The 12,887-nt window shown below is 36.6% G+C and overlaps 1 protein-coding gene across 7 annotated transcripts; it reads right to left on the reverse strand.

The window, feature by feature from the left end:
- Positions 1-2,611: 2,611 nt before the first annotated feature.
- Positions 2,612-12,853, reverse strand: LOC143450415 (uncharacterized). 7 transcript variants are annotated; one of them, XM_076950942.1, is made up of 6 exons: positions 11,712-12,384; positions 11,458-11,542; positions 9,995-11,245; positions 5,660-6,063; positions 4,723-5,555; positions 2,612-4,540 (listed from the first exon to the last, which is right to left on the reverse strand). In XM_076950942.1, exons 3-6 carry the CDS (start codon positions 10,122-10,124, stop codon positions 3,868-3,870), a joined length of 2,040 nt encoding a protein of 679 aa, XP_076807057.1. In that variant the 5' UTR covers positions 10,125-11,245; positions 11,458-11,542; positions 11,712-12,384; the 3' UTR covers positions 2,612-3,867. The 7 variants fall into 7 exon arrangements, with proteins under 7 accessions (XP_076807057.1, XP_076807064.1, XP_076807063.1 ...); XM_076950949.1 differs by lacking the exons at positions 9,995-11,245; positions 11,458-11,542; positions 11,712-12,384 and adding exons at positions 12,493-12,630; positions 12,750-12,853; XM_076950948.1 differs by lacking the exons at positions 9,995-11,245; positions 11,458-11,542; positions 11,712-12,384 and adding exons at positions 12,391-12,630; positions 12,750-12,853.
- Between the last annotated feature and the right edge of the window lie 34 nt (positions 12,854-12,887).

Consider the following 12,887-nt stretch of genomic DNA (forward strand, 5'->3'; position numbering starts at 1 on the left):
TTACTTTCAAAGCACGCAATTAATTACTATATTCTGGAAAACTAATAATACGCATTGTAGTTGTGGTAAATGCTTTTCTTGTGTATTGTCTCGTTTATCTGACCTGAGGTGGCTCCTACAGCAATATCTTTACATAATAGAATAGCCTACATGTTACGACATGCTGATCAGGAATTGCTTACCATAACATCGCAACCGGAAAGGTCGGTTCCAGAAGGTCTAACTCATCTAATCTCGGGAAAGTTAATCCGCCGTCAAAATAATTTTAAAAGTATAAGATTGTTTGTATATAGGTAGGGTATACGATTCAATAACAGGTAAAGGTGAAATGTCATGCATTTTGTAAATCCACAAAGTATGAAATAAATGTGTACGTTTCTTGTTTAGTTACAGTATTTTGAGGTTAAGTTAACATAATAAGTCATTTAAACCACGTCTATTGTCTGATTGAAGATGGGTGAACGCGCTTATAGTGCTATAAAAATAACTTTTAACATGGGTAGGCCTCGGATAATAAAAATATCTTATCTGGACGCTATTATAAGTTATTCTAGTTTTGGAATTGACAAACAAGTAACTATGATATGACCCACCTTTTGATTTTGCTCTGGAATTGAAGATCTTGTACGTGATTTTAACATTAGGCCTACGCCTTGTCTGTTGCTACCCTTTCAGGCATTCATACAGTAAACGGACAACTTGACTTTTCATTTATCTTCTCATCAAAGTCTCGGACTCATTCAACAAGTATATTTCCAGCCGGAAACTTTGAGAAAGTTGAAATAGGTTTGATGTTATCAAAGCTATTCAGCAAATATATATCCGAGTGTTGATTTTGTACTTTAGATTGTGTTTAGATTGCCTTGTGATATTATTTTATCTAAGAAAACATTTCTGAATATTTTTGATCTCCAACGTAAAACTAAAAACATTCGTGGTCTATTCATCTGTTTGCAAATAAGCTATAGCTACCTTAGACTTCTATCGCTTACAAAAATTCTAATTAAATAATTATGGTAACTTCCTTGATTCTTTTTTAAAATATTCTCAAATCTATTCCACACCTTCATTTACCTATAACATACTGAGAATTTTAAGTAAGGTAACCTATAATTTTTGTTGTTAGGTTATTTTATGTATAGTGAGTTTATCCGATATAAGTTTATAGGCTAACTATGTACGCATTCCCAGTGTAGGCTATACATGATTATTGATTTGTAACGGGAATAATCTTAACTATAAGTATATCTCGGCACAATATTGAATTACGCTTATTAAACCCCTATAACTTAGTATGAGCATATAAAGTGGATAAATCTCTGTATCTGTGTATTAAATCTTTTTTCTACATTCTATTAACTAATAGACGTCATATTATATAAGGCTAATGATTATTTGTTTCCTAAAACAAGGTATAAGGTAAGAATTTTGGCTGGAAAGAATTTTTGCGATGCATAAATATTTTTATAAGTAAACTTCTGTAGATTCCAGAGTCCAGACTCTGGAGGTACGTACATAATTGTAGATTGCAATCTTAGGATAAAACTGCCGCCTTCCTACGTTTGAAAGACCATTGTCAAAGGTGTCACACCACTTTACTACAGCTGATACATCTAAAAATAGAGTACTATTATTGTGTGAGTAATTGTGGAACGCGCTTATGGCATAGAAGTAGGTGAGTCATAGATCTGAATGAGTGGGTGTGGTGCAAACGGTGCCATGATACATCTAACCAAAAGTGCACGATTTTATATGTAATAGTGAAAAAGCAAACCCTTTGGAAACTCCTGCTCTAAACTATTTATATTTCAAAATTAAATAGATCTGTTCTATTGTTAAAGTAAATAATCCATACACTTTTAGGTAAAGCAAAAAATGTTACGTAAAAATAGAAACCAACTCGTGGAAATTACGTGGAAATTTGCAACCGTTGTAGACTACTTATACTCTAAAACCTACGAAACATTTTAAGCTAGTCCTACAAGCTTAAGCCCACACTTAATTCCAATAGTATTTGAATTTGTACAGCGTCTTAATATATGTGTAAGTATAGTTTTATATACTCGTGAAATTTGAAACTATACAACAATATTTTACCCACAACGATGCGGTAAATTTGAATGGAAGTTAATCTTTAGTGTGTGAAACTTTTGCTCCAAAAATGAACTAGATTAATTGTTTTACCTATAAAACAGTCATTCTTGATGTCATTCTGTACAAATGGACTTTTATACTACAGACCCCTCAAAACAGTTCTCTTTCAAATTCGTTAAATTTCAGCAAATTTGTTATTAGATACTCTTTTTACACTGTACAGTATGTTAGAGTAAACTACCAAACCCTATTGCACTTTTTTAAGTACCGAAGCTCTTATTTTGTCAAAATTGGAAGAAACAAAATCGATTAGGATTACTGTAATTGGTCAGCTGTATATACTTACCGGTGCCTCTTGGTCAAAGCCTAAACAAGCTCAATTAAGTGGTAAACGTCTTGCACGCTTTGTTGTGACAATAATTGTTATTATTAATATAGCAATGACAGCAAAGCAGTTAAGTTAGTGACAATTATTGTACACAGATTTGTGCAATGGCTTTCACGTCCATTCTTCTTTGCTCCGTGAATGAATGGTAATGTTTAATTTGATTCAAATAATACTTCGGTATCTTTGGTATGCCTACTATAAAAACATTGTTTAAAAAAGAATTGCTGTATATTCACACTTGTGAAATCCCATCATAAACTCCAGACTGAAAGAAATGGAGGTTTTCTATTGACTTTGGCACCGAAATTTCTATGCAGATCGCAAAAGCATAAAAACAACAATCCACGGCAACTACAATGATAAATAACACTTTTCGACAAGTTAATGCGCATAACAATTTAACAAATACAAACAAAGATCAAACACTTAACTCAAAATTGAACTTCGAAAATTAAATTCACACAACAAAAAGCACAAACCAAACAAAATTCATAAACAAACAAACTTGAACTTTATTTCATAAAATCATATTTGACATTAATCCTAATGTTATGATTTATTTGAAAAGGACAACAATGAAACTAATCTTAGACGAATACCAACAGAAATATCTCCAATGAACTAAATGAATATTTGTATAGCATTATTTCTAATCTTAATAAGTTGGCACGTTAATCACGAAAGAAAAGAATTTGTAATTTCACTCGGTTCGTTGCCAGGTGTTTTCCTATAGAACCTTAAGTATTGAAAAAAATGCAAAATATAAAACATTTCCCATCAACCTTGTAAACTTTAATTCTTTTTCTAAAAATATTTTGTCGGTATAATAACTGAAATAGATATAACAATATTTCGAAAATTCATAACAAAAATATCTCACCTTACGAAAAATTTCAATATAGAAGAAACACTCTTAAAAAGCTTCATACACTAACAGTTAACTTGAAACCGTTACACGGGTAAGAGTTAGCGCAGTCACCTTGATTTACAATGCACAAACACCTTATACAACTATGAGCTGGTTGTTAACAAAAAATTAAAAAAAGTAAAAATTCCTTTGATCTCCTCAAATCGTTTTTTCGTGTGATAGTTTGATAGTGATAGTTTCGTGTCAGCTTGTTTGAATGGAAAAATGACATTTATGAAGAGCATTGCATTGTTGAAAGATGCGTTTTCTTAACTCGGCGTAGTAGCTACGAAGATTCCACGGGGCCACTATAGTGTAATTTATACTACACTGTTGTTTTAAAGGCGTTTTCAGCCTGATATAGTGCTCCTCTCCAGTCGTGACATTGTTTCTTACACTTCTGAAAACCTTTGGTTTTTACGGCGGTAGCCGCTTCTTTACCGGTTAATTCAATTTATTGAACTCACCGTTGCCTTCGCTATGTCGTTGTTACAATTTCTGGAGTAGCTTGTATGGTATTTGGCAGACTTTCTTGCACTTGAACGCTTAAGAGCCACAAAGTGATCCTCTTACGCTGAAATTCTTCTTCGCATAGATCGTCGTCTGGTTCGTCAAGAATCGTGAGATCTATTTCATCGTCTTCCTCATGATCATCGAATCCGAGTCGAGCAAAGTATTCTTCGGTGGATGTTGCATTCTCGGTATTGTTTTCCGACATCCCGTACACAAAATGGAGGTTACCTTCGTTCTGGGATATCTCGGTTGCGTGTTTCAAGGTGCTGGTTAATTTTTTTACAAATGGCTCACCTGGTTCAGGAATGTGAAAGAGAGATTGTGTCTGTGAAGATACCTTTTGATCTTTTTCCGAGTCGTGGATTTCTCTAAGAAAGGAAATTTCTTGTTCTTTTGTTTTCTCGTTGGTCGTAACCTTGCCATTTTCATCGATTGTGTGCAAAGTGTCTCCATTTTTGTTAGACTCTATATTTGCTTTAGTTTCAGAGTTCGTTCCATTTTTTTCCTCTCTGACTGGCTCAGTTGGGCTAACAACAATTTCTTCGGAAATTCGTTGTAGCCTTGTGACAGCGTAATCTTTTGCTGAATTGACCGATGTAGATGACACACATGAAGACGTGGGGTGTTCAGACGCGCTTCTGCAAAATAAATTATTGATGACTATCCTTTCAATATTCCCGCCTTGTTGTTAAGCAAGCAACTATATCGTATACCAAAACGTGGTCAAAGTACCAGCGTACTTTCACAAGAATTTAGAGATGTTCTTATAGATATATATGTATTGTATATATGTATACGGTAGCAAATCTTATGGACTTACCTTTTTTCTGTAGGTCGTGAATCGTCTTCGTTTTTCAGCTCTTTGATAGCGGCGATAAACTGAGGACTGTTTCCGTTTTCTGTTCGCAGGTATATTCCCGTATTTGGAAGCGAAAACCGTCGCCTCAAATCATCTTTAAAGTTATAGCGGAGAGCCTCCGATTTTTCAAAGCTGCCGGCGCTTGAAGGCGAGCATACGCTCCTGGCGCGCAAGTTGTTCACTTGTCCACTAGATGGTCTGCTACTATTACTATTATTCCACGCACTAAAATGGTGCATATCGTCAAAGGTGTCGTTGTAAGACGGTTCTGCGGGATTTAAGTGGCCTGATCCGGGCCGAATGCGATAGGTCGTCAAGTTGCCTTCGCTGTGGCGTTTCGACATCAAAGCTGTGATGCCGGTTGTGGGCACAGATAGCATATTCTTCCTTGCTGTATCACAGGTAGCTGACTGAACGCAAGTGACCGCCTTTTGTGTGCGTACTTCACAAGAAAATGCCACCTTCCCAAAATCGACACTCATAGATTTTTTATCCCTCGGTCGGCCGCCTTGTCTCCGGTCCGGAGGATAGGGAGCTCTTGTACTGCTGCCCAACGACGAATCTTGCGCGCCACTTTGGGAACCGCTTTGCGATCTTTGACGACACCTTACCGTTGAAGGGCGGTTGTTTATTATGACAGTTAACTCGGGCTGTGCTTTGCTTGCGTTTAAAGGCGGTAAACTTTTGTTTTTTGGTTCGTATAAAGACGTGGGGTTTGGATGCAGTTCAACAAACGTCGGCCGAGGAACGTTGGTAAATGTTGCTTCTCTTCCATTTAGTTTCCAAACTTGTTCCTGCGAATTACATATTCTAATTACTGTGAGCACTCTTTCAAAACTGGGGGCATTATTTTAAAGGAACACTGAAATTTTGCAGAATGGTTTAACTATAAATATACCTGACAAATATTCCCTGTTGAACGTCTTCTTGAATTTAATCTTGAATTGACTTGGAGTGTTCTTTTTATGGGGACCTTTCCTTTTAGAGGAATCCGTGAATTTTGGCTAAAATTGGGCTCTTTTGTATTGCTTCTTGCGGCGCTAGGGGTACCGTGACTCAAGTAAGGGTTGCTTTGCCACCGCCTGGGTTTGGTATTTTCAACTGACGCTTGTTCAAAACGAACGGCTGAGGTTTTTAAACCGTTTTGTTTTGCCTCGGACTTCATTGCCTTTTGGTAGCTCCTTTGCCCGTCTTCTGGAAAGTTGTTCTTTTCTGTGGTTGTGTTGGATGTCGCGACGTTTTTCGCTTTTATCCCAGACGGTCGCTGATCGCCTGCCTTTTTATCGTGACCACAAACAAATCCTAAACCAAGAAAAGCAAGTTTACAATAGTGCTTACTTACATAAGCTTTACGAAATACCAGTTAAACATTTCAAACAAAATAACGTATGCTACTTTCTATGCTATCAGTCGATAAACAGAAACTTAACCTTGGTCATTTCTAATGTTTACTTATGCCAAAAATATCGAGTCGAAAAGTCTGTTGCTATATATGCCAAGGTCAGGTGGAGTTAATTGCCATTGTGACAACATCACCCTGTTATTTCGGAATAAAAAACGTTTTTCATCTTTAATTGTTCTCCTGATTTCAGTAGCTGTCGTAATTTCATTCAAATTCAAGGTTTTGTACCGCCCCCTAATTATTCAATGCTAACCAGTATAGCTTTAGCATTGTTTAATGAATTTGTAATTCTTTATAAAATCAAATAGAGCTTTGAGCAAAATGGTTCCGGGGCAATTATCGGTTATATTTGCATATGATTACAAAGCTAAACCCCTGTTAACAATTTGCGGAAAACGAATCGAGTAACAAGTCTCGATGGCGTGCTAATCGGCTGTTGACATTTCTGTGAAAATCAAACCTTGCCTAATACTAAATATTTGATAAGGCGTGTTCGCTATCCGCACAGCAGGGTTCCAGACAAAGAAATTCGAAATTTGAGTGGAGAACATTAACGTCAGCTTTTACACAATCGACTAAGTAACCACGCAGTGGTTTTACCGAGAATGTAAAAATCACTATAATGACCTCATTCCGGAATACTTTGAATTTTTTGCACGTTTGTGTACATATGTTAGGAAATTTATTCAAGCCAACATGACACTTGCCTTGAAATTAATAATTTCTGACATTTAAAAGTGCTTTTGACAGAGTATGGACAATGCATGTTACTAATTAAATTTCAAGTTCGTAATCATACACTCAGATCTTGCATACCTTTATTTAAATCATCTGTAGTAAAAATTTAGAGGTAGGGCGCGAATTAAGTTTGAGAACCCCAAAATTACGAAAGACGTAGCAATCTATCCTATGAGGTCCGGGGGGCATACTCCCCAGGAAAATTTTGAATTAACAAGCTGTAAAATGCATAAAATTTTGCTTTTCTTTCAAAACAAAAACTGCATGAGATTTTGTTATGCATTTCTTCTCACTTTTTCGCTCCATAAATTTTTCTTTTTGGCCCCCAAGATCTCACATCCTTTATTTCTTTGTTGCTATCGAGCGCTTAATACCTCAGAGGTTTGCCAGCAGAGAATACAACTATTTTGGTCTTGGCATGATGTTTTAAATCACGTGACCGTTTAAGCTTCAAGCTGCATGAAAGTAATCTCAAAGCAGGAGACCAATTTACACGGAGGTTTGATTAACACAACTTCTCCCTATTCTAAATACAGTTCATACAATTAGCATTAACCAATGTATGACTACTGTCCTGAAAAACAGCGAATAGTTAAGAATAATACTCGTATGCAATTTTTGTTCTTTTGGAGTGTGTAAACACCAGAGGTGACGAACATGCGGCCCGCAAATCGGTTTGACAATCGCTTTTGTATGGCGAAGCGTCCGGTGAGACCAGCAGTCTTGAACTTTCTTTGACCTGTTTCTAATCTTTGCGCAATGCGATATCAAAAGCTGATAGCACAATTGAGTCGCAGCAGTATGTCTTCAATAGATTGCCGCACTCAATCGATGTATTTTTTGTGGCCGCGGGAGCAGCTAAAAATCTGCCAAATGAAGCGGTTGTGCTTGAATGCTAATTATTATGCAAAATGTTAAAAAATTTGTGCGGCCCGCTTGCTCAGCCGTAACTGACAAAGTGGCCCGCGTCATCGAATAGGTTCGTCACCCCTGGTATACACAAACAGTAGAGGCTCTCTTGGAGGGGACTGAGGCGACCGTCTTGCTTGCCTCACCCTAAAGCCACTACTGCTTACAACAAAAGCATTCTTTAATTTTCCTGTACTTTTTTTCCAAGTAGAAATAAGGAAAATGAAGAAATATTTACATATAAAATTTGTCGGAGGAATGAATTTTATAACTATGGAAGAATGCAAACCCTGAGAATTGAACAACTCACGGATTTTTTCTCGGGTACCAATATCCAAAGTACTGGATAGCTCAAAATAGCTGTGAAGCATAATGATCATATGTGAGCATAGTGTGAGCATAGTGTGAAATTGAGCTTATAATTGCTTACAGCATTTTGCTTGGTATTAATTTTTAAATGATTGGTTACCTCAATGCATAGATGCAAACAATATGCTTAAGTTTTCCTACACACCGACAACTAACGTGTTGTTTTTTAGCAAGTGTGCCATCCTGTGTTTGTGTTGTAAATACTTGCTATACTCACATATACTTAGATTGCTATACTCCGTAAAAACACAGTTCGACTGCAAATACCATATCAAAGTTCAAGTGGTATAAACAAACATAAGATGTATTTGATATAGTTACCTACAGTCCATCACAATATTTCTATTACCAAAAATCAATCACCAGTGATTGACATTTATATTCATCAATATTTACTGTTATATTAAACCAACACTTCGGAAGCACTCAAGCATTCCGACCGATGCCCAGACTACACAAAATTGCCGTTCAAATATAGCAGTATCTTTGGATACGTCTTTGAGCATGACATATCACTATTGTATGAATGGCTTTTGAAAAATTCCAAACGTCATGTATTTTTTGTTTCGTTTTGCTTTTTCCAAATATTAACCAGGCGTGGGCAGACTAAAGACTAGTCTATAACAGGAAAGTATCATGTCCAAAACTAAACCGGAGTAAACATAACCGATAGCCATAGCAACTGAAGTTATAGACAGACAACAACTGAAGTTATCGGGGCTAAAATAGACAGCAGGGCGACCAAACTATGTTAATGAAGCGAAAAATGCGCTTGTGCTTTTTTGATAAAAAGAAACAATCTTTATTAAACATTTTAAAACGTGTATTGAATTTCAAGGCGGTTTTACTTACTACTTGCTCTGAGAGGGTGGCAGCAGGCGTCACGCAACGAGCACGCAATGAAAGCGTGCTCGTTGTAGAAAGGGTCATACAAGGATGGCAAGTTGACACGAATACTTTTCATCTTTTGACGTTTACACAACAATAAGGAACATGTATTAGGATAATCTAGACAGGTGTCCATTAGGTATCGGGTCCATCAACAGCAATTAATCTATTAACGTTTTGGCTTTACATGATATTAAGAAATTGGATTAATTCGTTCCCTTGCGGATATCCAAAATTTATATGTTCGAGGCTTTACGAAAAAATGCAATATTTATACACTTAAAAATACAAAATCTTTCAGCATGTTTAACACTTAGTAAAATTTCAGACATAACAATATTTTTTGATTAATTTACTTATAACTGTATAGCTTAGTTACAAACTACAATTCGCAGGGTCAATGTTTCTTTTCACTCGCCTCTATGTCGTGACATGAAAAATAATCATAATATTTGGACAACTCGGAACAAACCCAGTTATTGTGTTAAAAATGATATCCACTCAGGGACCATTGTACTGAAACCACTTAATCCCTTCCTAAGTTTTAATAAAATGTGTTCACATTTGCCCTACTGCACTCACATAACTTTTCACGCCTTACAAAATACAACAGCCGTCCCTACAGCCATTTGGTTTTTAGAAAATAATTTGTTGCTTATATAGGTATTGTTGTTTTCTATTGCACAAGCAATAAAGTGAGTGAATTCATAAGTTCGAAGAACTGAGTCGTTGTGTTTTACACAACTTAATTTAGTTAAACTCTATATGGCTAAACTGGAATGATTACTCAATCTAATAAAATGAATATCAAACGTTAACGTCGTAATGGTAACTTAAATAAACCGTTAGGTTGTAAACGTGGATTCAGCTTACAGTTAGTCAAGTTCGAAGAACTACGTCTTAACTGTAAATATGCCTTAAACAAACCTGAATCAGCAGATGAACTAAAAGTTGGACTTGTCGAATTTGCTTGATTTTTTCCTACAGAACCTGCGTTTGACCGTTTTATCATGCTGGTGGATGATCCGGCTAAGTCGGTTTTGGCATATTTCGGCATTTAGTTGCTTAGCTTTTTGTGATTTTATCAACAGATTTCCGGCAGACATTACACAAAGCTGTGATACCATAAGCCTTAAATATCTAATAAATGTCACAAAACAAAAAATAAATTTAAAACAACTTTCCATTTGAATTAACGATTAATGTACTTAAACAGGCTAAACTAAACTAAGCTTTACTTTCATCTCCAGCCCATCAAAAATGTACTGTTTTAAGAATATGAATTTATAGAAATATACTCATTCACATTTCACCTTTCCACACGACCCATCAAACATTCCTCAATATTTTCCAAATGTAAGTGGCAGAAAGACTGGTAACTAACACCAAAAAAGATAATTTCGGTGGTTTGCGCAATGTCGTTGCTTGTGGAACGTTCAAGACATTCAAATGAACTCAAGTTTACAACGTGATTGGAATCGATTGATAAGTTTGCATTGGGTAGGGGAAATTTAAAGTGTTGGTAAGCGTATTTGCACTGCAAAAACAGAACTATACAGAAGCCGTTCCTTTAAAGGTAAACAAAAAACGGTATCACTCAGAAGAAACGCGCCCGACCCAAATGAACTCAACACTCACTAAAAATAGACCACTCTACTGTATATAATCGTTTGATTCACTCCATACAACTGTCGGATGTTTAAAAGAGTTTTGCCTTTGCGAACGACGAGAGCACGATTTTCCACACAGATTTAACAATCATGGGCCTTTATGAACAGGCTTTTCAATTTAATTATAAACGTCATAAAGCAAATAGATAACAAACAGTCAAATAATAAAGGTTTTCAGCAGTCACGATTTACCGCAAAATGCAAACGAAAAACGAACGCCCAAAAAAGTAAATTTTACCAGTTTATGCTTAAGTCATGCTTCAGAGTCAATCCTCATATATGCGTCAAAACTGAACTGAAAATTTCTTCTTATACCTTTGCGGTGACGCTGGTTTTCATTATTGTTTTGAAAGTGACCTTTATTTCACTAAAATTAGGACGTGTAACTTAACCCATTGCATGATCTATTCTATGGTTACGTTAGAACAGGGGTGACGAACCTATTCGATGTCGCGGGCCACTTTGTCAGTTACGGCTGAGTAAACGGGCCGCACAACTTTTTAGTAACCTGTAAAATTTTGCATAATAATTAGCATTCAAGCACAACCGCTTCATTCGGCAGTTTTTTAGCTGCTCCCGCAGCCACAAAAAATACATCGGTTGACTGCGGCAATATATTGAAGACATACTGCTGCAAATCAATTGTGCTATCAGTTTTTGATATCGCATTGCGCAAAGATTAGAAACAGGTCAAAGAAAGTTCAAGACTGCTGGTCTTACCAGAATGCTTCGCCATGCAAGAGCGATTGTCAAATCGATTTGCGGGTCGCACAAAATTATTTTGCGGGCCGCATGTTCGTCACCTCTGCGTTAGAAGAACGGGGATTATAAAATGGAATTTACTGATACATGGTTCACCTGATAAAGTTACATTTAGATTAGAAAGTAAATATAGGTTAGATTTGGATGACTTACGTTACTTCATGCAAGTTAGGTTAACAAGAAACCGAGAAAATAGATTATTTTAAACTTACGATTTTGGTTTGGTGAAATAGTCTCGGCCTTCTTTGGTTCGTTAGATATATACTTAGTGCATGTCTTTATTATTTCAGGAAACACAAAATATACTTTAACTTTCCACTGGTTGCTTGTCCAGAATTTCAAAACTTAGTTCTGCGCTGACCGGTACACGCGCAGATAACCAGTGCTTATTTGGCTTGTGTAAGCGGCATTGAAATCCGATATTTCTAACACGGGAAAAGTCAACAAACTGACGTGTTCGAGTTATAAATAGGAAGGCTGATACGATCCAACTGTGTGTATTACTAATGTTTTGCAGCCGATTCTACACGAAGCCCACGAATTAATGAAGCGGTCTTACCTTTCATATCATATAGGGGGCTCAGATGGCATATTTCTGTACCAGTATCCCTGGACTTCCGACTTCTATTAACAGTAGCAACTGGCAACCAGCCAATATAAATATATATTCTGGCTTCGCACAGTGTGCAAAATTGCAATAACCTCGTTTTTGCATGCGAGTTGTTTGATTAGAAAGGCGCTGTAAAGCTGCAAAGCTTTTTGGCTAACCGCGTCTTTTAGTTAATCTTAATTCTTATACCCTTGAGTCATATAACACGTTATGATAACTTAATTCCGACAGAGCACTATGGTTACAGACGTCTATTTAAGCTTAGTTTACTGTCACGTAACTATTGATCTAATGGAATTCTACAGCGAAACCCTTTCACAACAACAACTTTTAAGTAGCCTTCAAGTGATTGAACAGCCAAGGTCGACCGGGAGACCAAATACCGCTAAATCTCGTCGCCTCTTGTTCAGCTGCAGCTTTGCTCCTTTAACATTTTAAGTGCGCCATCCACTAACGAACCGAGCTTACCGCTCAATCATTGTCGCAGCGACAAAAGGTTACTTGTTTACAGATATCCACGTCTGAAAAAAAAACATGGACCCTTATGGCCATGATCTTCCAGTATACACTTTGAATGAGCAAGCAAATTATCAATTTCTTTTCATACATTATTTTGACTTCTTTTTCGCTTATCATTTACCTTCTGACAGTTTTAAAGAAAACCAAGCAAGTTCACTAATCCAGATGGCCCGCCTTCTTAGCAGATTTGCGTGTATTCTCTTCCAGCCGAATAGCTAGTATGCGATGATAGCCTGAGCTGGAAAGATGAACCGATCAT

The sequence above is a fragment of the Clavelina lepadiformis genome, chromosome 3 (genome assembly GCF_947623445.1).
Source record: "Clavelina lepadiformis chromosome 3, kaClaLepa1.1, whole genome shotgun sequence".
Classification (NCBI taxonomy): Eukaryota; Metazoa; Chordata; class Ascidiacea; order Aplousobranchia; family Clavelinidae; genus Clavelina; species Clavelina lepadiformis.